Source organism: Rana temporaria, chromosome 6 (genome assembly GCF_905171775.1).
Source record: "Rana temporaria chromosome 6, aRanTem1.1, whole genome shotgun sequence".
NCBI classification, from domain to species: Eukaryota; Metazoa; Chordata; class Amphibia; order Anura; family Ranidae; genus Rana; species Rana temporaria.
In genome coordinates, this window is record NC_053494.1 from 126986084 (window position 1) to 127013970 (window position 27887).

At 40.2% G+C, this 27887-nt stretch overlaps 1 protein-coding gene across 1 annotated transcript in view; it reads right to left on the reverse strand.

The window, feature by feature from the left end:
• Positions 1-26287, reverse strand: part of LOC120943787 (carboxypeptidase O-like) — a 64380-nt gene extending 38093 nt beyond the window's left edge. The window contains exons 1-3 of the mRNA XM_040357332.1: positions 26068-26287; positions 12813-12888; positions 10078-10202 (exon numbers count right to left, since the gene is read on the reverse strand). Of these exons, the coding sequence (XP_040213266.1) occupies positions 10078-10202; positions 12813-12888; positions 26068-26147 (281 nt within the window). The 5' untranslated portion in view covers positions 26148-26287. The remainder of the gene's footprint in view (positions 1-10077; positions 10203-12812; positions 12889-26067) is intronic.
• Between the last annotated feature and the right edge of the window lie 1600 nt (positions 26288-27887).

Sequence of the window (27887 nt, forward strand, 5' to 3'; positions counted from 1 at the left end):
TGTACCTGTACGTCAGTCCGTGCAAGGAGGCAGGGCCGTTTGAAGGAATTTGGGGGCCCCAAGCAAAATGGACATAGAGGCCCCCCACCCCCCCCCCCCCCTGCACACACACAAAGCCTACAGGAACCATACAGTTTAAGTTCACCCACACTCAAAGACTGGTCCCCTATCACAGACTGGTCCCCATCACAGACTTATCCCCCATCACAGACTGGTACCCCCATCAAAGACTGGTGTCCCCATCAAAGACTGGCACCATCACAAACTGCCCCCATCACAGACTGGTGCCCCCATCACAGACTGGTGCCTTCATCACAGACTGACCCCCATCACAGACTGCCCCCCCATCACAGACTGGTGCCTCCATCACAGACTCACCCCCCATCACAGACTGGTGCCCCATCACAGACTGACCCCCCCATCACAAACTGCCCTCATCACAAACTGCCCCCCATTACAGACTGGTTCCCCCATCACAGACTGGTGCCTCCCCACAGAGCATTACCTTATTCACATAAGATGAGAAGCACGGCAGCCCTGGACAACGGGCGGGACTTTTCATGTTGAAGGTGAGTGATTGATTGCTGGGACCGCCCCGCTGCGTAGCAGCCAATCACCCACTTCTTAACTTAAAAAGTCCGGTGCTTTGTTCAGAGCGGCCGAGGCTCTTATCTTGTGTGAATAAGACAGGCAGGGGGTGGGGGCAGTGCTGCGATCTTACCGAAGGGACAGACTCGTATGCGGCGCGCCTGCAATGCAGCCTGTGAACATAGCAGCAGGCAGACAGACGAGCCAGCTTGGGGGCCCCATGCTAGCTCGGGGCCCCAAGCAATTGCTTGGTTTGCTTGCCCTGTTGCGACAGGCCTGCAAGGAGGATAACCTGCTGTGCACTACGGGGGCTTGCCCGGAGGTCTCGCGGACTCAATGTCCACTGGCGACCCGTGATCATGTTGAGGGAAGGCATAACGGGGAATTGCCTATGCAAACAAGGTGATTCCATGTTCTGCCTAGTGACATGACAGAGATCTACTGTTCCCACTGATGGGAACAGTGATCTCTGTCATGTCCCTGGGAGCCCATCCCCCCTACAGTTAGAACACACCCAGGGAACACACTTAACCCCTTGATCGCCCTAATGTTAACCCCTTTTCTGCCAGTGCAATTTTTACATGTAATAATGTCACTGGTCCCCCAAAAAAGTGACATTTGGGGTCAGATTTGTCCACCACAATGCAGCAGTCCCTCAGATCACCGTCGTTACCAGTAAAAACAATTAAAAAAAAGTCCTTAAATCTGTCCCATAGTTTGTAGACACAAGAGGTCAGATTCACAGAAGAAGTACGCCGGCGTATCTACTGATACACCGGCGTACTTTCAAATTTGCCGCGTCGTATTTTTAGTTTGAATCTTCAAACCAAGATACGACGGCTTCTATCTTCGATCCGACAGGCGTACGGCTTTGTACGCCTTCGGATCGTAGGTGCAATACTTTGGCACCCGCTGGGTGGAGTTTGCATCGTTTTCTGCGTCGGGTATGCTAATTCGCTTTTTCCGTCGATCCACGAAGGTGCGCGCGGCCGTCGCATTCTTTTACGTCGTCGCTAGTCGGCTTTTCCCGGCGTATAGTTAAAGCTGCTATTTCGTGGTGTATAGATAGACTTGCCATGTTAAAGTATGGCCGTCGTTCCCGCGTCGAATTTTGAAAACATTTTTTTTGCGTAAGTCGTTCGTGAATAGGAAAGGACGTAACTCACGTCTACGTTTAAAAAATGACGTTGGTGCGACGTCATTTCGCGCAAAGCACGGCGGGAAATTTCGAAACGGAGCATGCACATTTCAATCGGTGCGGGGACGCGCTTCATTTAAATGAATCACGCCCCCTACCCACCCAATTTGAAATACGCGTCGAGAAATACACTACGCCGCCGTAACTTACGGCGCGAAATCTTCCTGGATTCGAAATTCCGCCAGGTAAGATACGGCGGCGTAGCGTATCTCTGATACACTGCGCCAGGGCAATTCTTTGTGAATCTGGCCCAATAACTTTTGCACAAACCAATTTTTTTTTTTAACAAAAATTTGTAGAAGAATATATATCAACCTAAACTGATAAATAATAAATACATTTTTTTCTGTCTTTTTTTGTTTATAGTGCAAAAAATCTAAACTGCAGGGGTGATCAAACGCCACCAAAAGAAAGCTCTATTTGTGGGTAAAAAAGGACATTAATTTTGTTTGGGTACAGCGGCACATGGCCGCACAATTGTCAGTTAAAACAGCGCAGTGCCATATCGCAAAAAATGGCCTGGTCATTAAGGGGACAAATCCTTCTGGGACTGAAGTGGTTCACAGTGTCTAATAACAGTGGCACTTAGCATATTTAGACACACCATTTATCACTGACTGGGGTGCTTACAATGGTCAGCTTTTATTCACTTATGTAAAACCTTTATTAGAAAAGGAAAAATAAATATGTTGCTGTAACTGTCTAAAAAAGTTGGAGTTTGGCTTTAATTTGTTAAGCAAATACCGTATTTATCGGCGTATAACACGCACAGGCGTATAACACGCACCCTAACTTTAAGAGGGAAGTTTCAGGAAAAAAACTTTCCACAGCCCCCTGCGTATAACACGCAGGCACAGTTTACCCTCTATTATCAGGGTAAAAAAGTGAGTGTTATACGCCAATAAATACAGTACATCTAAATCTGGTAGTGCAGCTACCCACTCTTTAGATTGACAATGCAGCAGTCTAAAGGTGTCTATGTTGCTCTTCCAGAGGAGTGAAGACACCCTGAGACAGGAAGGATGTTACTAGCTGGATCACCAGGAAATACGCAAAAAAAAAGAGAATGAATGAATCCACAACATTTGGAAATTGGTAAGCTGCAATATATTAAAAGTCTGTTTTTGGATTTAACACAGCTTTAAACAAAAGAATAATGATTGTCATTGAATAGATGAGGGATTTCCTTTTATTCTTACAGACAAGAGCAAACCAAAATAAGTGGGGCATAGGTGTTCGGCCCTGTCCAAAAACAACCCATGACCCAACCGTGCCCCATACCAAGTAATATCCAATTGCACATCCCTCCCGTCAGGGTAAAATATGAATCATGTACACTATCTGGTATATCAAAAGTAAGTCTTCTGATTTGTTGTAGTGATTCTTAAAGTTGATGAGAATGTATTTTACTCTTTTGTTAACAAGAGTCTGGCATACCTGATACCTTTAAGAACTTACAATGGTTATGGACTTCCACTGAGTAATCTTCAAAAGGCAATTTTTTGCACCCCTCTGCATAAAGATTATGTTGTGCTCTAAAGCCATACAATATTTGTCTACGGTCTCTAAAGTACAGAAAGAGGACAATCACAAGATACGGGGTCTTAATGGGTCCAAACCTATGTGCTTGTTCCACTTTGTGCAGAGCCTTGAGGCTTAGTGCTTGTGGAAGGATAAATGCTCTAAACTTGTGCGAGTCTGCTGCATGGTATAATTTCTACAGTCCTATAATCCATAGATTATTCCAGTGCTATCTATTTTCTAGGTCATCTAAATTGTCTATTAATGCTATCAATCATTCCTAACTTTTGTGCACTTTTTCAAGCCCATGCTAGTATGACCTCTATTCAATCTTCCATGTTGCTGATTTCATGCTCTAATGGGATAATTTGGGTCTCATTCTCCTGTGGCATAGTTTACAAGGAGGTCTGCTTTAAAGGTCAGAGGCCACCTCCAGTTCCAGTGTTTTATAGTTCATTTGCAGCTCTGAAAATATAAAATCACCACCAGTATCTTCATCGTTGCTGAGCAGTGATCTGTTTTTGTTTGCCATCTTGGTTGGTGGCACTCTCTTGCAGTCCCTATGCTAAGCCTGACTGTGCTTGGAAGACATCAATTTTGTTTTTGAAATATCTCCATGCCTATAGCGCTAGAAATAGCCTCTAAAAAGTTCATAAAACTGCATCCCTTTCAGTGCAATGAGTCATTTCACACTGGGGCTGTGCGCTTGCGCAACATTAGAAAAAGTCCTGCAAGCAGCATCTGGGGCGGGTTGGGAGCGCTCCTAAATCGCACCTGCCTATTGAAATTAATGGGCAGCGCTTCCAAAGCACCTTAAAAGCGCATTAAAAACTGGACTTTTTCCCTTTAAAAAACAAAAACGCCTAAAAAGTGCTACAAAAACACTGCAAAACCGCCTGAGCTTTAGCAGCGCTGCAGTGTAAAAAGGGTCTTATATGGCTTTTGATTCACAGAGAAAATCTAATAAGTCTAAAATTTTCAATTTACTTTTTAAAGCTGCTACTTTGGCAAAGTTTCCTGGGACTTCATAAGGTGTGATCAGTGACGCTGTTACGAGAAATATTGCGGCGTTGAAATATCATCTGAAGGGAAACATCAGGAACCTCAGCAGAATACCACAAACTTTTATGTCATTAATGTCATTTACCACAGTTAACACCACTTTCTATTCCCTGTGTTGTAGTTTTTGTATATTTACATGATAATAAAGTTGTGTGTATTGTACTGTTATTGTTTTTTTTTCCAAATGTTTGCTAGTTTTATAGTCCTACAACATATAAAATACAATATATAAATACACAGCATTTCGCAATGTATTTTTTAACATTTTGCATTCGGAAGTACATTTATATTTAAAATATATTTTAAAAAAACATTCTTAATATATTTTTCCAAAATATATTGCCATATATTTGAAATGCTACAATTTTGGCCAGATTCAATATATTTCAAAAATATATTTCAATATAATTGTGAATATATTTTGGAATGCATTGTGAAATATGTTGCAAATATATTCATAAATATATGTTAAATGTACTTCTGAATGCATTTAGCAATATATTTTTGCAGCCATAAATATATTGCAAAGTGCATTTTGGAATGCATTGTGAATGTATTCAGAAATATACAGTATGTGAAATGTACTTCTGAATGCATTTAGCAATATATTTCTGAATATATTGAAAATGCATTCCAAAATGCACATTGCAATATATTTATGGTTGCATAAATATATTGCTAAATGCATTCAGAAGTACATTTAACATATATTTATGAATATATTTGCAACATATTTCACAATGTATTCCAAAATATATGCACAAATATATTGAAATATATTTGAAATATATTGAATCTGGCCAAAATTGCAGCATTTTAAATATATGGCAACATATTTGAGAAAAATATATTAAGAATGTTTTTTAAAATATATTTAAAATATATTTTTCTTTCACATGGGTATGTGAGCTATAGATTCTGGCATTCACAGTGTCAAATTAGCACAGGGAGATGCAGGATTTCATAGGGATAACAGGCAGCAGGATAGAGCTCCCCATACCTGTGGCTATCACATCAGTTTCCGGAACATTAGTTGGTAGATCATCTACTGTATATCACTGCTGCTCTACCCAATGAGGATATCCTAAATGTATCCAAGATGGTAATGTGGCATTTGAGTTAACACAGAAGGGGAGGGCAATTGGCTGTGTATAGCCCATCATATGAAGTGGTTAAATGCATCCCTAAATGGTCAAGAAGTAGTGGAAGTCCATTGAAGCTCATGAGTCTTTTGCATCGACCATCTGTTGTGAGAGAGTAATGTTAAATGCCTAGGATTTATGATTATTGAACTTGAGGCGCAACATAGATGATGTGGGAGTCTGCACGCAGTGGGTTTATGCAAATCTAGAAGCCCCTTTTACATTGCACCCCATCTCAACAAAAATGTGTCAAAATAAATAGACAGGAGGCAGTTTTTGACAATTCCTTTATTAAAAAATCAAAAAGCAATATTCCCCGATGTAGATCCATTGTCAATCACAAAGCCTGCCACACCGCTGGATCCCCCAAAAAAGGCTCTACCTGTGACGATAGAAAAATGCAGAATGCCTGCTCCTCCGTCTGACAATACCTAAATATGTAAGGGTCGGGCCACCTGGTGGCACCGCCCCCTTGTGATGTCACCAACTGGTGCATGCTGGGTATGTGATGTCACAAGTGGACATTGCCATCAGGTGATGACAAAAGGTGGCCCAGCCCCTTACCTATTTAGGAACTGTCAGATGAAGGAGCAGGCATTCGGCGGTTAGCCTCCATCACAAAAAATGCCATCTTTATTTTAAATACCATTTTTAACTGCTTCCGGACCAGCCGCCGCAGTTATACTGCAGCAGGATGACACTGCTGGGCGAGCCATCGTAGCTATATGTCGGCTCTTTAAGACGCTTTAGCAGGCCGCTGGGCGTGTCCCTGGAGCTGATGCGTATGCCAGCGGGCGCGATGACCACTGGGCACCTGCGATCTCTCGTGACAGAGCGAGAATCAGGATCTGTGTGTGTAAACACACAGATCCCGGTTTCTCTCAGGGGAGAGGAGTCAGATTGTATGCTCCTACTAAGGAGGAACACCAATCGGTCTCCTCCCCTAATCAGTCCCATACACCTAGGGAACCTAGTTAACCCCTTCATCGCCCCCTAGTGTTAACTCCTTTCCTGCCAATTACATTTATACAGTAATCAGTGGCTATTTTTAGCTCTGATCGCTGTATAAATGTCACTGGTGTCAAAGTGTCAAAAGTGTCCGATCTGTCCCCCACAATGTCGCAGTCACAATAAAAAACAATGATCACCGCCATTACTAGTTAAAAAAATAAAAATGCCATAATTCTATTCCCTATTTTGTAGACGCTATGGCCCAGATTCACAGAGTCTGGGCGCACATTACGCCGCTGTAGCGCAAACGCTGTACACCACGCCAACGTAGCACGGAGAGGCAAGCATTGCTTTCAGCAAGCTATTGCTCCCAACGCTGCGTCAGCATGGCGTAGGTTTCGAGGGTGTACATCAGCGTAGGTGGAGGTGGGTGTGACCCATGCAAATGAGGCGTGACCCCATGCAAATGATGGGCCGATCGCCAGACAGATACGTATCACAAACTGCGCATGCGCCGTGACATGGACGCATTCCCCTGCGCCTGCTCACAACCACATCGGAACAACTGCCTAAACTACACCGAATCACTGCGTACGGCGTGAACGTAACCTACGCCCAGCCAGACACACGTCCAACCATGTCCAACGTAAAATACGCCGGCTTGTGTTCCCTGGTGTTACCTTTGCATGTCTGCTGCTGGGTTGCACCTCCTTTATGGGGAATAACTTTACGCTGGACGTACAACTTACGAGCACCTCGCGTAGCCTGTGTCGGGCACATGCAGGTTCGTGAATCGCCGTATTTTCCTCATTTGCATGTTTGAATGGCTAATTAATGGGAGCGGCACCATGCACCCAGCCTAAATGTGCGCCCACCCTACGCCGGCGTAAGCAAGCTACGTCGGCGGGGTGTAGCCTGGTTTTAGGCGCATATCTGTTTGTGGGTCTGGCGCACAGATACAGCGGCGCACATTTGCACTTACGTCAGCGTAACTTGTTATACGTCGGCATACGTGCTTTGTGTATCTGGGCCTATAACTTTTGCGCAATTGCATACGCTTATTGCGTTTTTTTGGCCCAAAATGTCTACAAGAATATATATTGGCCTAAACTGAGGAATTTTTTTTTTTTTTTTTTTAAGTTTTGGATATTTATTTTAGCAAAACGTACAAAATATAGTTTTTTTAAAAAACAATTACACCTTTTTTTGTTTATAATGCACAAAAAAATGCAGATGTGATCAAATTCCCCACAAAGATCTATTTGTGGGGAATAAAGGACATACATTTTGTTTGGGTACAACATTGCATGACTGCGCAGTTGTCAGTTAAAGTGACACAGTGTCGTATCACAAAAAATGGCCTGGTCAGGAAGGGGGTAAATTCTTTTGGGGCTGAAGTGGTTAAAGGAGCATTGATTGTAATGCTGCTTAAAGTAAAAAAATAAAATTCTAAATTTCTTTAAATATAGTGCCTAGGGGGTCCCCGTGGTCTGCATGTAAAGTGGCACATCTGTACCTCCTACATTAAAACTGACTTATATAAAGAAAAATAAAAGACATTTAAATAGATATTTCAGGCTGCAAATATATATATATTTTTGGTAATGAATTTTTTTCTAAAAATGGTGTGGTCCTTAGGTCTGGTTTGGATTTTGAGGGGAACCCCCATGCCAAAATTATAAAACAAAAAGGGGTGGGGTCCCCCAAAATTCATACCAGACCCTTATCCAAATATGCAGCCTGGCAGGCTGAGCGAGCGCCCCTCGAATCATATCAGGCCACATGCCTTTTACATGGGGGGTAGTTTGGGGGCTCTGCCCCCCACCCCAAAGCACCTTATCTCTATGTTGATGGTGACAAAGGCCTCTCCCTTTAATCCAGTGTTTCTCAATTCCAGTCCTCAGGCCCCCCCAACAGGTCAGGTTTTCAGGATTTCCACTATTTTGCACAGGTGATTTGATCAGTTTCACTGCCTTAGTAATCACCACAGCCTTTTCATCTGAGGGAAATCCTGAAAACCTGACCTGTTGGGGGGCCTGAGGACTGGAATTGAGAAACACTGCTTTAATCCCATTGGAATCTGGAAGGCTTATCAGAATCTGGCAGAGCCCCCCTGCCCCTTAAGTATTATAAATCTGAACACAGCTCATGACTTATTTGCCTTATTTTACAAATTCTTATTTTATCCAGTTTACCTTTAGTACTTAAAGGTTTATTAGACTAGTTATAAGTTTATCTCTCAGATTTAAGTAACATTTCTCACAAATAAGTTAAACGCTTAAGTAGTCTCTTAAGCAAGGTGATAAAAGAGTTCACCAAACATGTTTCTGTGAGTGCTGACATCACCATCAGAGGTTTGTTTTATGTGTGTGTGTGAGATTTGGATAATTTCTCCCTTCAATGAAAATGTCTTCCTTTTCCTTTCACTATGCATGTGATTCTTCCCCAGATACTAACTGAGGCTTGAGTACCCCACTGTGAAATGTTGTGTTCCTTATGTGGCATACACACAACCATTTTTCATGACAAGAAAAATGCAATTTTTTAAATTGGTCATTAAAAACGACCGTGTGTAGGCTCCAGAGCATTTTTCTCGATGTGAAAAATGGGCATTAAAAATTTAGAACAAGCTCTATTTTTTCTCGTCGTTTTTCACGTCGTGAAAAGCGGGCGTGTGTAGGCTTTAGCGATGGGGAAAAACGTGCATTCTCAGAAGCAGGTAATGAGAAGAAAAATTTGCATAATAAGCCCAAAGGGTGTCGCCAATCGAATGAAACTTTCCCTTTATAGTGCCGTTGTACGTGTTGTACGTCACCGCACTTTGCTCAAGCATTTTTTTTTCATGATCATGTGTATGCAAGACAAGCTTGACAAGAATCACGTCGAAAAAAATGTTTTTTCCATGACATGGAAAATGGTCGTGTGTACGCGGCTTTAGCTACTCACTAATTATTCTCATTACTGTAACATCATTGAGTGTAATTTTACACATTAGGTTTTTAAATAAATATTTTGTTAAATACAAATTTTATGGGCTTCTCTTTCCTATCTAATGCTATTAACTGCTCTTGGAGCCTCCTCTTCATCAGAGATGAGTGCATGAGGCTTCTATCACCATGTAGTGATAGTTGTAGTTGACCACTGCTCTGTATTTATTATGGTTAATTGTACATATCCTTTTTTTATTGCACTTTAATATTATCATCATTGTTTGTTATTTGCACTAGTTTCAGTCAAGAGGGCCTATACAAGGATACATTGCATTACATACCCTTTCCCTTTTTTACCTTACTATCTTCTGCAATCCTGCATAGCTCCTCTCCAGCCAAGTTTCTCATGTCATGGCCAAAAAAAGCATTTTCTCTTTCTGATGGATAGAGTTCTGCTTTTCAAGAGCCTGCACCACAGTTAAAAATGTATGAATTTTTTTAGGTTAATATACTAAAGGCAAATAGGTTGTTTACTCCAGAACATGATTGTAAGGCAATTAGCTTATGTCTAAATTGTCCTTAATAAGTGTTTTTCTGCTCTAGTTTTAAAATATATACTCTGAAAAGTGCAGTGTAATATGTTGGTGTTATATATAGCTGGAAAATACAAAACTCAAATACATACGTAAATGCAATATCTCTTTGAAGCAGACTTCCTTTTATTTGGTCCAGAAGGGAAGGTGGCACATGAACATGTACTTCCCTTCCAGGAGAGATTTCCTCTAATATACTTGGTTTCCAAAGGTCCAGCTAAAATGAAGAATGACAGTTAATTAACACTATCAATGTAATATCATGCTTTTATTTGCAATAAAAAATAATATTTTTTCTCAATAAATTTGTATTGAAGATTAGAATGAAAACATACAACGTATAGCATGGTATAAATCAACAGAAAAGGAGAAAAAAATATTATATTTATAGAATAAACTTCTTCCCAGTACAAGTTCACAGATTCAACTGTTTTTTAGTACAATTTCATGAAGCATTAAACATTTTTTTTGTAAGGGTAGTCACAGGCAGGAAGCTGTCTACCCTAGTACTGTGGATAGGTAGATATCTGCCTGCATTTGAACACACCAGTAAATTCTGATATGTGTCTTGTGGATTAGCATTAACCAAAGTGGGCAATTAATAATAAAATGGAATGGTCAGCCCCATTGTCCAATACAGAGTTAGGACTGCAGATAATAATGGGGTGCCATGGGATGGCTCTACAGCTTATGTATGTATTTGCAAATGTGTGCTAACTAAACCCCTGTTTTTAACACATATTGTTAGACAGGAGAATTTGATTGGTTGCAGGCTGGCTTGTGAGTGGAGCTGGGAATTTTCTTTTGTTTTGTTTGACATGCATTGCCCTTTCATGTGCTCCTTATTGCAAAGGCCAGTTAAAGGTGGGGGCAATAGGTAGTTGTTTGTACCATTGTTCAATTGCTCCAACCTACTTGAAAATGTCTCCATTTGATATTGAATCTTTTTAATGGTGAATGAGATTTGGCTTCAGTGTATGTTCTGTTCTCCCAACATATATGAGTACACATACATATTAAACTATGTGAAACAGCTATTATATTGATATTTAATGAAAATGACTCCCTGGTGAATTTTATGGTGGTTTAGCAATTACAACTCTTTATGTTCTTTGTGATGTAAGATAAGATATCTAAAGCTGAACTCCTGGCAGGTAAACCAAATAACTTAACTAATCTTCTAGCCCCTATACAGCACAGTTTAGGCCCCGTACATACGGCCGGTTTGGTCCGATGAGAATGAACCGAAGTTCATTTTCATCGGACCAAACCGACCGTGTGTATAGGCTATCGGTGTGTTTTCCTTCAGTCCAAAATGTCTAAACATGCTTCAAAACCGAACCGATGGACCGCTGCCCAATCAGACCAAACCGATGGTTAGTACGGAAAAGCATCGGTTCAAACCCGCGCATGCTCAGAATCAAGTCGACGCATGCTTGGAAGCATTGAACTTCGTTTTATTCAGTACGTCGTGTGTTTTACGTCACCGCGTTCTGATCCAATTGGATTTTGAACTGATGGTGTGTCCGTCGGACCATTCTCATCGGTTTTGTCCGACCGTGTGTACAGGCCTAAGAGTGAGAGCGGAGTAAGCAGCACAAGGAGCACAAGGAGCCATTCAGTTTATGTGCTTGCAAGAAGCATGTTTTATATGCTGACCTTACTCATTTGTGCTTTTTCTAGTTGTGCTTGTTTAGCGACCAAGAAAATGTTGAAACTGTTAGATCAACAAAGGCAGCCTATGCAACTCACTACAACCAAGAGAAATGCTTGCTTACCAGATCTCAATGACTCCCCATTACAGAGGATCAAATACAGCCTTGAAATAAAACAGCTCAATCTTCTCCAGCCAAATCCAAATGACGATGGTTCAGGTCAGCACACTAACAGACTCAATGGATTCCAATAGCTGCACGGCTAATATTTTCTGAGAATTCCCCTGAGAGGCAGCTTGGAAGTGAGCCAGCCCAGCCTGGTTATAGAGGCCTCGTTGTTTGAAAAACTCCACCAGAGCCCGGTCCATCCTGCTCTGCAGTACCGAGATCTGTCTCTTCCTTTTTTTTTGGGTGTTTTAAGTCTCAACTTTATTTCACTAACTTTACACAGACTCTATTTTATTGATTTGTGTTTCTTCTGGACTTATTTGCTTTACACAATACCAATTAGTTTTATGTAATACCACACTGTTCAGTTCACTGGACTATTACATTTATTTTTGTGTTTTCACACATTCATGTGCACCAATTGGTAATAATATTTTTGCCTAAATTTTGTGCTGACAAAATTGCAGTTAGCGCAACCTATATTTGTATCACTTTTGTTCACTGTTTTGTTATTCAGCAGGTTTGCAGCTTTCTTATTTTCACAGATACACTTGTTTACCATTCATATTGGGATTTAATCTTTATACAATGTTTTCTTTTCTTTTACCATTTTTTCCAACTCACTACAACATTATTTAATACATTATCTGTAATTAAACTGTCTTAACAGAGATGATATTATGACTTTAGGCCCTGAAAGGGGGAAAAAACAAAAGCTGCTATTGGTGACCTAATTTTCTAAAAATGTTGGTTGTTGGGTTGTCAAGCTTATTTTAAAATGTATGAAATTCGTGATTTCCTTCTTCACTCTGATTTCACTGGATACATGGCTATTTCAGATCTCTCTAAAATGTCAAAATAGGAGACAGCAAAGCTGCTAGCTATTCCCTCTGTTCAAATGGGTCAGTAATGGCATACCACTGAAAAATACGTCTCTGGTATATTACAACTTGGCAAATAGTTTTGCTTTTTCCTTTGTTTTTTTAAGCTCATTTATAACTCACCTGTAATTCACTGCAGACATTTTGTATGTAGTCAGCATGGCTCACCGTCTTCGGAATAATGCTTAGGACTTGATGCCTGAAAAAAGGGCAAATTAAAGATTAATCCTTCTGACATGAGATAGTCTTTGTGAAGTTTTAGCTAATTAGCTCCATCGATATCTAGACTTATATATCATATTTATTTAATAAAAATGTTTATCATGCACTGCTACATGTGACATACAATTTGCAGTAATATTACAATGAAATCATAACACTTTGTGGAAGTAACAAAATCATTCCAAATTTCCCTTTATGTAACAAATATTGAAACTGAAGCACCACACCACTGCTAAGAGGACCAGAAACAACTTTATTTAAAACTTTATATATAAAGTCAGAAGAACATTAAAAAAAGTATCCAATGTGTTTTGGGGTTCAAGAGAGCCTCCTTCATCAGGACTAGATTAACAATAATGTGAAGAAACTAGAAGTGAACTGAACCCCAATGTTATTTTCTCCAGTAGGGGTGAGCCTAACCCCCCCCCCCCGGTTCGGTTTGCAGCAGAACATGTGAACAGGCAAAAAATGAACACACGAACACCGTTAAAGTCTATGGGACACGAACATGAAAAATCAAAAGTGCTCATTTTAAAGATTAGTATGCAAGTTATTGTCATAAAAAGTGTTTGGGGACCTGGGTCCTGCCCCAGGGGACATGTATCAATGCAAAAAAAAGTTTTAAAAATGGCAGTTTTTTCGGGAGCAGTGATTTTAATAATGCCTAAAGTGAAACAATAAAAGTGAAATATTCCTTTAATTTTCGTACCTGGGGGGGTGTCTAAAGGTACAAACATTTTGTATTTAGCACCCCCTTAATCCTTACCTGAGCTGCCTCCGATCCAACGATATTCACGATACCCTCGGCTGTCCCGGTACTCTCCCTCCTCATTGACAAAGACAGCACCGGGAGCCCATTGGCTCCCACTGCTGTCAATAAAAGCCAGTGAGCCAAAGAGGAGAGAGCAGGGGGGCTAGGCTGAGCCACAGCTCTATGTGTCTTATGGATGCATAGAGCAGTGGCTCTGGAGCATGCACTCAGTGGTGCCCCCAGAGCAAGTGGCTTTTTCTGAGGGCACTGCTCAAGGAAGAGGAGCCAGGAGCACTGGCGGGGGACCTGAAAAGAAGAGGATTGACACTGGTCTGTGCAAAACCACTGCACAGAGCAGGTAAGTATAAGCTCTCTTGTAAGGTAGATTTCCAGGAAAGAAATGGCCTGGATATATAGATTGAAGACTTATGTGCCATTCAAATTAAATGTTGATACTGACGTGAACGCCTTTATCAATAACTCCTGATTAGTTACATCATGTCAGTCTGGTCAGAAAATGGTTCATGCTCACGTACAGAATTGTTTTGTTATGTTTTCTTTTTCTTTCTTCTTTTTTCTTTTTCTTTTTTACATGTATTATGATATTTTTGGAATCTGTATTTATTTTTTTGATCCTGTATACATTACGTGTTTTTGGTCACTGGGTCTGGTTCTGGTTCATTACCTACTTATGGACCTGTATTTTTGTTTGAAATTATGGTTCACACATAATTTTATAATTTTCGATTGGGAGTTGGATAATCACATTAATCCACAGCGCCCTTTTTTAGAAAAGAGGGTGTGGGCCTGTCATGTATGGGCCATATGCAGTCACCTAGAGTCACTAAACTGGGTCTGATTGTTATTGGGCTATGCTCAATGACATTTATCATTTATTTGTACGACACTAGCACATTTGTTCTTTAATAATAACAATTATTTTTTAGTAACTATAATCTTTAATTTCGGGTCGATGATAGTGGTTCTATATGGTAGCTTTAGATTGCCATATTTATTTTGAGTTTTTTGGCCTATGAGTGGGATATCCTTATCAGTGTTTATAGCTGGTTATTGAGTATTGCGCTGGGCCAAGATAACTCATTAGAGCCTTTTATAATTTTAATATGATTTTTATGTTAGGGGCAATATGTTGGACCCCACTATATATATGTTTTATTTAATTGGATTTGACTTAGTTTGATCTAAAAATAAATAGATACATATACCTTTTAGGTATCTCCTTGGGTAATACAATGTTGCCATAAGGAGAAAACCTTTTTAATGGTGTATAAGCTTAATTGCTCATATGAGTATATTTGTGCATTGTACGTTTTTGTATAGGGGCACACAACACTCCTGTTCACTAACATACTTGCTTGTTATGGTCTGTAGAATTAGTACTGATATTGCCCAGTAGGTATCGCTTCCTTGGGCTAAAGTCACGCAAACGTACATCGGAAATATTCGTAGTAAGCAGCACTGATTTGCTATGCATTAGGGTTTACACATTCACAAATATCAGCAGGCACTTTATCTTGATAGATGCGGGAGCGGCTGTTATCTTGTGCCGAATTATGTTACATTGATCCACCCCCCTCTTTTACGATGGCTATCATGGGCTGTCTGTGGTGCTGGGCACCATGTTGGAGCCCGTCCGCTCGCTACTGCGCATGCTGTCTGCGGTGCTGGCCGCCATGTTTGAGCCCGTTCGCTTGTCTGGAAGGTGGTCATGAATCAGAACGAGGCTTGGTTTTATTTAGGTTTGTTTATATAGAGGTGATGCAGCGCACCGCCCGTGCCCCTGGAAGAAGTAATATTTTATGAAACAGACGTAGGGCGGAGCGGTGCGCTGTTGTCACCCAAGAGCTCCAAACGTTCCACCAGAGGACAGGTGTCTGGAAATTTGTTTACCGGCCGACACATCAAATTTGAGGCATTATTTTACTGCATGCTTGTGCAATACAACTTTTTAATACATTTTTCTACTCATTTAATGCACTATGTGGAGCTGTTGTTGTTTTTTACATGTCGGGCATTTATGCTGGTGATCTGTAATCACTTTTGGATGAGACCCAATGTTAAGGATCGAATCTGTTGTGGCTGGAAGTGACTACCTATTATATGCTGTTCATGATCCCCTGTCATAAGGGATCATGGCGATCTGGTAAGGAGCCTATTCATTGTTTGGTGGAGGATACATCACTTTTCTTTGGACACGTTTTCAACATACTTAGTCAATATTCCAATCGCACACCTTCTTGGACAAACGGCTCAAAAATACAAAAATGGGTGCTGAAGGGATCACCAGCTGGGAACTGGAACAACAAACCATATGAACATATTCGCCAGCACACCACGGATCGTATAAAACGTCCAAAAGTTTTAATGCAATGAAAACATCACAAGGATTGCAACGTTTCGAGGCCACGCTGGACCTCTCCGTCAGGCAAGTGTTTTCAACATATTCTGGAATTTGGCACCGATCACGGGTGTTTGGCATTTTATGTGTTAAACATTTATGGACTTTATTTGCTATAATATTTTATAATTTAATTTTATACATTTTAAGTAGATTCATGTGAATGCATAATTTTTATTTTATTTATTTTGATTGTTCATTATTAATGTTATCGCTGACTCACTGTCATTAAGGGGTATGAGAGTGCTCTATAGTGGTAATCAACCTCTCCTGTTTTTGGTATATTAGTGATTTACATATACCATCATACATTACTTATGTCAATTTTTTGGATATTTTTAATGCTTTTTTCACATGTTTTAGAGGTAGCGTGATTTATATATTTTTCTCAGGTAAGTATAACCTGATTGTTGAGAAAAAAATGTATATATAGGAACCAGCACCAGTATTAACCACTTCCTGATGGCTTTAGGACTTTATCCAGCCGCAGGGTGGATCTAAATTTCCGGGAGGCCGTCTATATATGGCCTCCGGCCCCCAGCCACTGGGGGCGCACGCATGCCCACCGCATCACTGAGATGCCAATGCGCGTGCCTGGCCGTCGCGATGTCCGCCAGGCTCCTGCAATCGGTGGTTACACAGACAAGGACGTGGTTCTGTGTGTGTAAACACACAGATCCACGTCCTGTCAGGGAGAGAGGAGACCGATCTGTGTCCCTTGTACATAGGGACACAGATCTGTCACCTCCCCCAGTCAGTCCCCTTCCCCCACAGTTAGAAACACTATGCAGGGCACACATTTAACCCCTTCCTCACCCCCTAGTGTTAACCCCTTCAATGCCAGTCACATTTATACAGTAATCAGTGCATATTTATAGCACCGATCGCAGTATAAATGTGAATGGTGTCAAAAGTGTCCGATGTGTCCGCCATTATGTCGCAGTGCCGATAAAAATCGCAGATCGCCGCCATTACTAGTAAAAAAAATAAATAATACAAAATAATAATTCTGTCCCCTATTTTGTAGGCGCTATAACTTTTGCGCAAACCATTTGCTTATTAAAAATATTAAGAAGAATACGTATCGGCCTAGACTGAGAATTTTTTTTTTTTTTTTTTTAATTGGGCTATTTATTATAGCAACAAGTAAAAAATATAGTTTTTTTTTTCAAAATGTACGATTTCTTTGTTTATAGCGCAAAAAATAAAAACCGCAGAGGTGATCAAATACCACCAAAAGAAAGCTCTACTTGTGGGGAAAAAAGGACGTCAATTTTGTTTGGGAGGTGAAGCACTTTGATTGAAGCACGTTGCACTTTTTAGGATGCATGGTGTTGGAGTATTAGAAGACCTGAAACATTATATTGTATACTGAATACCTATAAGGACTTTTTCGACCAATTTTGACACTTAGCACTTTGACATTGTAATTTTGCACATATTCTTTTTTTTTATATTTTTCTTTAAATTCAAGTTTTCCAAAAATATAACATAGTACGTAAACAGTATCAAGGAGAGAAATAATCCCAGATTACAGTGCCATTGGCACACTTCAGGTCATCTGATCCAGTTACACAACATTCCTTAATTCTAACCAATTATTCATCTGATTACCTCATAATCAGTTAGGGACTTTATTGCCCTTTACCTATTGGGATAGAAGAAACAAAGAAAAATACAAAAAGGAGAACAAAACACCAAAATTATTGATTTCCTCATTTTACCTGAATCTTCCAATAACTCTTAATTAAGTTCTATCTCCTCCTTAATATAACTTCCCTTCACCCTCTATTTCTTATTTTATCCCATTATTTACATATCAAGCTACTTCCTATTCAACTCCTTTACCCTTTACCCCCCCTCCCCCCCCCAAAACACCCCCCTGAGAAAAAAAAAAAACCTTATCCACTGCCCTCCTCCCCCCACTTTCTCCTCCCTCTACCCCCCCTCGTTGTCCCCTCCCCCCCTTTGAGAAGGCACCCGGCCCTCCCCTTTCCCATATATGCTAACTGAATTATTCCCTATTTTCACTCCCCAGTAGTCTCTTCCCTTCTTCTGAGTATATAAATACATTCCATGGTCCCCATTAAATTATATTGCTCTTTTCTATCTTGGGCTGATAGCACCAGATCCTCTATGGCCCCTACATTTCTAACCTTTTTCAGCCACTCTGCAATCGTGGGTGGCCTAGGGTTTTTCCAATTCCGGGCAATGCCCACCTTGGCCTCGTCCATCAGGTGGCAAATAATCAAGTTTTTATGTGTCTTTATTGGGATCTGCGATAGGTGTAGTAAACAGAAAGCGGGGTCATCCAATATTTGATAGGGAGTACATTTTTGAGAGATCCTTTGTATTTTTGATCAATACTTCCTAATCCTAGGGCAAATCCAAAATATATGAAGCAAGGTTCCCTTATTCCTCTTACATCTCCAACACATGTCTGAGCTTCCTGGAAATAACCTACCTAGCTTCGCAGGTGTATAGTACCACCAATTTAAAAGTTTATAATTTAGTTCCTGTGTTCTGGTACAAATTGATGTCTTCATAGAAAGGTAAATTATTCTTTGTTGTTGGGCTTGAGTAACAATTTTGCATATTCGTATTGCGCCCTTCACTTTTATTAATAACCTGTTTGTTATTTTAAGAAAATAACAAAAAAAAGCAAAGCTTTAATACCGCTAAATTTTAAAATGCCTTTTGAAATCTAGTGAGCTGATAACTTCCTCACACTCTTATAACTCTCTCCTTGTGCTAACTGATAACAGTTGCATTGTCCCCAGCTGTTTTGTTGGACTTCAGAACTTTGCCCCTCTATGTTATGCAAAATAGGGAAAGGGTAGAATTCTGCAGCCCCACCTTTTCCCCACTGTCTTTTCCAGAAAGGTAAGTGAGCGCTATCATTTTATGAATGAAAATGTGTGAATGAAAAAATCCTTAAAAATATTTTTGGCTTTTGCAAAATGTGTAATACTGTATGTAAAGTATTATTATCAGCAAAGCAGTGTTACGTGAGTGGGACCTTCCCTAGTTAACTAATTGGTTGTTAGAACCCAGGGCAACCAATCAGTTAACTGGGCCAGCCCCCGCCCTCCTTGCATCGCTGTGCTGCTTTTCCGATGTCGACACTGTGAAGATTACAGAGCCAGCAGGCAGCGGCGAATGAAGACAAAAAAGCAGATCTTTCATGGATGGAGCATTGACGTGGTGCGGACTTGGCCCGTGGTCCGCCATTTAGTGATACCTGATATAGTCTGTTTCTAGCATTAACACAACAGTTTTTGAGTTCACATGTAGCATTATTTGATTAACTGTTGATCCTGTCAGGTAGCCTGTTTTTTTTTTCATCTTCTTAATATTTCAACAAGTGTCAGTTAGAGAATTGAGACAAATCATCTAATACTGACAGGGGTTACAATGGTCAGCTTTTATTTAAATAGTTAGAACCTTTATTCCAAAAATTAACTGTTACTGTAACTGTTTAAAAATGTTAACTAGAATTAGGATTTAATTTGTTAGTTACTTATGCAAACTCTATCTAAATCTACTAGTCCATCTAACATTACCCTCTCCATAGATTGACAATACTGTTGTCCAGTGAGGGGATCTCCTCAATGTAGTCACAGACTCCAACAAAACCATTACACAAACAAAAAAATGGCGGGAGTTGGCATACAATACTTTGTGTGATATACGCACAGATTTAGGAATTGTGTTTGTTTAAGTTGGGCTTCACAAACATGAATGGTAAAACGATTTTGCACTCCTGATGCCTGCTGAAAACCCCCCCAGGTGCCTTTCCATAATAAAATGCAACGAGCCATATAACTTAATACTTGTGATTTAGCTTCCCCTTATATCACATTGCAGTGAGCATTGACTTCACATCTAAGTTTTACCTGATGCTGCAAACTCATTCATTGTGGAGTGACCAGTGCCAAGCCCCTAGGGGACTTAGATGTATGCCTAGAACCTAGAGGGTATCCAGGGACCCTATGCTACCCTACTATGTAAGGCCTGCCTCTGCAACTTAAAGTAGTTGTAAGGCCTTAAGGTTTGCACCTTGCATCCTATGCATTAAGGTGAAAAACCTTCTGTGCTGCAGCTCCCTCCCCCAGACCCCCCCTTTTCTTACCTGAATCCGATCCAGTGATGTGCATGAGCGCAGCAGCTCCAGCCGCTGTTGCATTTCTTATTGGACAGATTGAAAGCAGCAGGAGCTATTGGTTCCCACTGCTGTCAATCAAAAGCTGTGACACAGGGGCTGGGGGCGCTGCCAAGTCCCACTGTCTGTGTCAGTGGACGCAGCAGCGGAGCTCAGAAACAAGCCTGCACGGGTGCTCCCATGGAAAGCATCTACTGGCAGAGGACCCCAGATGAAAAGTATAGGGGCTACTCTGTGCAAAACCATTGCACAGAGCAGACCCTGCCAGTGGTAAATGGTTTGTCCCTGTCAATGGTAAATGGTTTGTCCCATCCTTTTTAACTGATCCATCTGCAAAAGAGCTTGTTCTGATGAAAAACAAAAAAACTTGCTGGCTGGATCGCCAAATTAAAATAGAAGAAAGAAAGCCTAAAAAATAAAAAGATTACACTATTACAGCTTTCACAAATTGTTGAATGTTTGCTTTTGGGTATAATATTGCTTTAAACCTTCCTGGCAATGCCCACACAGTTCTTCTTTTGCACTGGTTTCTCCCAGTTAAAGCAAAGCAATAAAATGTTTGGGGTATATGTGCACACTGAAAATCTTATCAATACAGAGAAGGAATGCACAGCACTACTAGTAAAGGGAATACCACACGTAGGCACTAGCAGAATGGGATTGGAGCTCTAGGATATTTCACATGAAAGTGTGTAGTGATTGTAAGCATGCAATGCAACAACAATCTTAGTGATCTGCCAAACTGTAGGTATAATTACATTATAATTACATTATAATTACACAGCCAATGTAGACTTATCTCAATATCTCAATGTATTTCCAGAAAACAACCACACCCTTCTTACCCCTCCATGTACTTTGATTACTTACTTGGAGCAACAATAACAGATTTAACGATTCCTAGTTAATTATTAACTATTATAACTTTATTTGTTATTATTGGATAGTACACTCAGTCTATAATTTGGGCATGCACAAAGTTTATATGTTTTGTCAATTTATTGATTTAAGATTAAGATATAAAAAAAATTCACCATAAGCTTACTGTTCAAATAAATGACATACATTTTATAAAATTAATGCAAAATAATGACAATTAACCATTTAGGACGAGCATCTTTCTAAGATTTGTTGCTTACAAGTTAAAAACAGTTTTTTTTTTGCTTGAAAATTACTTAGAACCCCCAAACATTATACTTTTCTGTTCTAACATCCTAGAGAATAAAATGGCAGTCGTTTCAATACTTTATGTTACACCGTATTTGCGCAGCGGTCTTACAAGCGCACTTGTAAGACTTGTAAGACAACAGTAAAGTTAGCCCATTTTTTTTTTAGATTGTGAAAGATAATGTTACGCCAAGTAAATTGATACCCAACATGTCACGCTTCAAAGTTGCGCCCATTGTGGAATGGCGACAAACCTTTACCTTTAAAAATCTCCATAGGAAACGTTTAAAAAATTCTACAGGTTGCATGTTTTGAGTTACAGAGGAGGTCTAGGGCTAGATTATTGCCCTCGCTCTACCGATTGCAGCAATACCGCACATGTGTGGTTTTAACACCGTTTTCATATGTGGGTGCTGCTCATGTATGCATTCGCTTCTTCACACAAGCTCGGCGGGACGGGGCACGTTTTAAAAAAAAAAAAGTCTTATTTATTTTAACTTTTATTTTTATTTTTTACTGTTCTTTTAAAAAAAAAATATTGTGTCGCTTTTATTTCTATTATAAGGAATGTAAACATGTAATAATAAAAAAGCATGACAGGTCCTCTTAAATAGGAGATCTGGGGTCAAAAATGCAATACAAAAATGACCCTTTAAGAGCTATGGGCAGAAGTGATGTTTTGATGCCACTTCCGCCCTGCTATGGTATGGATACGGGTGGGGGCCATTTTCCCCTTACTTGTCACCATACCCAGACATCAGAAGCACCCGATCGCCTCCACCGCTGCAGACGGCTCCGGTAAGCGGCGGAGGGCATGGGAGAGCGGCGAGAGGGGGGCCCTCTCCCGATCAAAGTGATCTTGCGGCAAATCCACGGCAGAGACCACTATTCGGAAATCAGACCCCCCGCTGAAAAGGAGGATACCTGGATTATGGCAGCTAGCTGCCTCCATAGCAAAGACATCCCTCTTCAAACAGCCAATGTATATCAGCGTGCAGCGATTTTTAATATTGTTGAAAAGCTAAAAATTTTGTATTATATAATGCTGTGACCATACACCCCTGAAAATGGAGTGACTCATGTATCGCTTTTTTGTTTGTTTACATTTTTGTCTTGTGCATAATACCCAAGAATTAAGAGAGGTAATTCATTTATTTACTTGATGGATCCAATTTCAAACCACAGTTTACTTCATGAGACATTAAAGGATCACTAAAGGATTTTTTTTTTTAGCTAAATAGCTTCCTTTACCTTACTGCAGTACTGGTTTCATGTCCTCATTGCTCGTTTTTGCTTTGATGTTGCTGTAAAACTGCTCTGATCTCCACACGTCCTGGTTGTCTATTTCCTTATAACCATCATACTGGGAGCTTTTCACGATGGTCTAAGCTGTCATTACTGTGGGTCTAAAACTTAACAGAACCAATCAGATTCATTTTAAAAACAAAACACTGCCCTGGATTTGTTTGTCTTTGTTCTGTGGGTCTCTTTACTTCACAGAAACATGAAACCAGTTTAAAAACAAAAGTGAAACTGTAGGCATATTATATGATTGAATTTAATCTATTTTTAATCATTTTTAAAAGGAATCAGTTAACTTTTATGTCTCTATACCCTGTAAACAGTCATTTCAGCAAAACATTTTTTTTTCCTTTAGTGACTCTTTAATTCTGCATATTAGACTCTTTTCTGTATTTCATGTTTTATTTGTGTGTAGTAGTTTATACTGTGTACATTTTTTATGGGACTGACTACATTGTATATTATGTAGCATAGCGAGAGTGGTGGAGACTACTTAAAGTGGAACTAAACTGTATCTGAGCATCAAAAACCAAAAACACTATTCAATTAATGTTTAATATTCAAAGCAAACTCCCCCATCCATCCGTGTTTCTTTGCCTTATTTTTAGCTGCTGCCATTTGAGTAAGGGCAGGTGATTCATGTAGTATTTACTTTCTGGAATCCATCTGCCCTTTGTTTAGGCAAGCAGGCAGGAGGGTGTGCTTAGTTGAGAAAGCCCCTCCTCCAGATGAAGAAAAAAAGTCTTCATGGGCTGTATACCATCATTTTTGGCCTAGTCCAGAAACCAGGAAGCCACCGAAGAAATGTAAAAAAAAAAAAAAAGCTTAGTAATTAAGTGTAGTAAAGTAAATAAATATGATATACCTTCCTATCTATTTACTAATGCCAGCAGCATAAGAATTACAATTAGTTAATGTTAATTGTGAGAGTTTAGTACCACTTTAAGGGAGGGCACAGCCCTCTTAAAGTTTATGAGGTGACTGTGTGGTTCCCCCCTGGTGGGCAGTGAAGAAGATGACAGTTTTCATCTTCCTATTTGCCACTGGTAAGAACTTTTCGTTTCTGATATTACACAATAATCAATGATTTGTGGAAAAATTTGAAAAATTCCAAAAATGCGCTACCCCTGGACGAAGTAAGTTATTACGAAACAGACGTAGGGCGGAGTGGTGTACTGACGTCACCTTGAGCTCCATCAAATCCCCAGTAGGACGGGTGTCTGTGTTTTGTGTACCAGCCGGCACACCAGACTTTAAGACCTATTTTTCTTGCAACATTCGTAAGTGTATTACCAAACGTTTCTTTTTTTAATACCGTATTTATCTTGCTATAACGCGCCCCGGCGTATAGCGCGCACCCCCGAACTTGAAGGAAAATTCCTGAAAAAAAAAAAATACTTACAGTTTGGATGCCCCTCGTCGGTGTCTTGCCCGTCGTCCATCACGTCCTGCCCGTCGTCCATCGCGTCCATCGGCAGCCTCGTCCGGTCCGGCGTCCTTCTGCAGCCATCGTGGTGTCCTCCCCGCTGGATCCCAGCTTCCCGCGCTGTGTTTGAACCACTGCGCCGACATATACCGAGCGCAGTACACTCGGGTATAGTCGGGCAGGCTCGGCTCCTCTCGCGTAAAGGAAGTAGAGGATGCACAGGACGTGACCGCGAGAGGAGCCGAGCCTGCCCGACTATACCCGAGTGTACTGCGCTCGGTATATGTCGGCGCAGTGGTTCAAACACAGTGCGGGAAGCGGGTATCAGAGTATATCATGCACCCACAATTTTGCCCTGATTTTTTGAGCAAAAAAGTGCACTGTATACGCCAATAAATACGGTAAATATTTTATATGTTTAATGCACTATGTGGAGCATCCATTATCTTTTACATATCGGGTATATCTACTGATGATTTATGTCTGCCATTGGATGATAGTTACTGCCTAAGGATCTGATTTGTTTGGGCTGTTTTCTGGAGTGAGAATTTTGATTACATGCACATAGTGATCCTCTGTCATAGGGGATCATGGCGAGCTGGTAAGAAGTAATTTCTGCTGATTGGTGAAGGATTCATCACGGTTTTGGACATTTGGACAGTTATTAGTTTATGGACTTTTATTCCACTGATCACTGGTGTTTATTATTTGGAGTTCATTAACATCAATCATTTAAGGGCTGTATTTTTTAGGGATTGTCTCTGATTCACATTTATTGGTTATAACCATATTACCATTGGTTTAAATAATTATCACAAAACCACTGTTATAATGGTAACTGATGTATTTATGTTAACTGTCACCAGTTATTCTCTAGTTTATTACTAGCCTATTTTGGGGTATACCTATATTTTTTGGTGATTGAATTTTTCAAAATATTATTTATACCACATGGTTAGAGGGTCAGCGCAATTTCCTTTTCTTTCTATAATCAATGATTTGTGTTTCCCCCAACATGGAAAAATGTATACTGGGGACATACTGTACATATTCACTGGAATACCCAATTACTATTGGACATTAATGTTTGCCTCTTTTGTTTGGATCTCAATAGTTTAGGTAATGGTAAATATATACACACATATATCCAACAATTACAATAATAATAGAATATTAAATACAATCTCAATATCTCTATTCTATCTTTCCAAACAACCACCCCCCCCATGTATTTTGCTTGCTTACTTTGAGAATAAACTCTTATTTAGCACACAATTAACAAGCAACAATGACAGAATTACTCATTTTTAGATATTAACCATTATTTATAACACATTATTATTTAGGTATTTTGTACAACATAAAAAATCTCAACTCATTCAATCTTTTGGTTTTAAAGTGAATATATTCATGGTTATATGTTTCTAAATTTGGCACTCTAAACAGCAGTATTGATATTGTGTGAAGATATTTTCTGACAAATTATCTTTCTTGGGATCCCTGAACTGTCACATTGCATAGGATCTTGCTTGGTTTTAAACATGACCTAAAGTCATAAAGATCCAATTGTGCTAAAATATTTTTTTTATAATCTCTAAGCCAAAATTACATTTTCCTACCAATCTTGCTTCTGCATTGCAACATAAATAATCCACCAAAACTATTCATATCATTGCAAACCATCTGGTGCCCTATTGTCACTATACAAAATAAGACATTGCCAATAGCATTGCACCACTTTCTGCACTGATATATTCAAAATGTTGAGTACTTTTTCCTTGCATTACCAATTACATACTGGAACCGATAAAGGTTATTTTCTTACCACAATGCTTGTTTAGAAAAGGGGCAGAGACATGTAGAGTATTCATACATTCAAACATACATTCAACACATTTTTATAACAATTGCCAAACTGTTTGAACTTACCCATTATACTGGACTTTTTCAGCAAACACTTTGAGTGCTATGGTGCAAAGAAAGTTGGTGAAGTAAGAAACAATCTTCATCCTTTTTACACTGGTTTTCTGTGGTTCTTTTAAAATCTTGTATCTAAATGTATTCTGTTAAGGGAATCTAGCATGTCATAGTTATTCAGATAACATTATCTATGCCCAGCCCATGAATTGCATTCGTAAATAGCTCAGTAATGGATTCCAGTGCGAAATTTCGTATTTAACACAGATAACTTGTGCTACAAATCAAGTGACATTTTTATTGACAACCGACAAGTAACTTCTTGAGTCAGCAGTTATAACAAAGGATACTTGGCATTACAGAGCATGGATGAGAGGCATAGTCCTTAGATTTTCTATATTGCTCTGCTGCGTACTGATTTAAAAAGATATTAAAAGCACAGTACTGTGTACCTTTTGTAAGGGAAGTTCGTTATGCCTCTTTGTCTGCTATTGAAAGACTATATAGAACAAGTTCTGTTGGACTTTTCTAACTGAGAAATATTTCAGTATTTTGTCAATGATTAAGGAAAATAAATCCCAGGTCCCACACATTACACAAAACCCTCATGTAAAGAGTAAAGAGGCCTCAGCATAGTCTTCGTCCAGGTCACACTCCTGACATGTTTCGCCCCGCCCAAGGGGCTTAGTCATAGGAATCACTGGAGGAGCACATTTCAATTGTTTCATTCATCTTTATTATATACATAGAATTCTGACTTAAAGCGGAGGTCCACTCTAAAAAAAAATAGCCAAAAAGGCTCGATTTTTTTTTTATACTTACTAGAAATGGCTGTTGCTAGGCAGATCGTCCTAATCTGCCACTTCCTATTCTGCAGTGGTCTCCTCTCTTCTCCTCCTCGCGTTGCCTCCTGAGAAATGGGGCGTGCTGTCTTTTGGGAACTGTGTGTGTCCCAGGGGACAGCCGTCCATTCGCGAAGCGTTGCGCGACTCACGCATGTGCAATAGGAAATGGGCAGTGAAGCCGCAGGGCTTCACTGCCTGTTTCCCTTAGTGAGGATGGCGGTGGCCAACATTGCAGGCACCCTGGACAGGTAAGTGTTCTTATTAAAAGTTAGCAGCTACAGTGTTTGTAGATGCTGACTTTTTAAAAAGAAAAATCCCAGCTGGACCTCCGCTTTAAATGGACTCTAAAAATATACCATTTCCCTGATGTCGAATGCAGGAAAATGTAGTTTTATTTTATATTTCTATGTCGCCATTGTTTAGAAACATAAATTACTTTACAAGAAAAAGTGCAGTTGTTTATCTGATTTGTTGAACCACTTCACCCCCGGAAGGATTTACCCAGGGCCATCTTAATAGCATCATGGGCCCCTGGGCAAAGTAATGCTCTGGGGCCCCTACAGTGCAGGTAAACAGACATCAAGTAGGTAGACAAGCGGAGCTTCCCCTTTTGGGTGGAGCTCCCCAATAAAGTGGTTATGCTACAGGTAAGCCTGGATTAAGACTTACCTGTATCTACCCAGGATATCTCCTTCACCTGCACGGTTTAGGAGATATCCCCTGTCCCCTGCATGTGCCGATGTCATCGGCACTGGGGCAAACTGAAGCAATGACACATATGTGCCATTGCTTCAGTCTGTGTGCCGCTACCAGTGAAAGTGACGTCATCGTGGCTGCGGCCAATCACAGCGCCGAGGCCGGGATACCTGGAAGTAACCCCTGGGAGAGACATCGGTCGCCAGAGAGGTGTACGAGGACAGCTGCAGGGGCTTCGATATCAGGTAAGTAATTAATAATGAGCTAGTGTGCTATTTTTGGGGGAAGCGT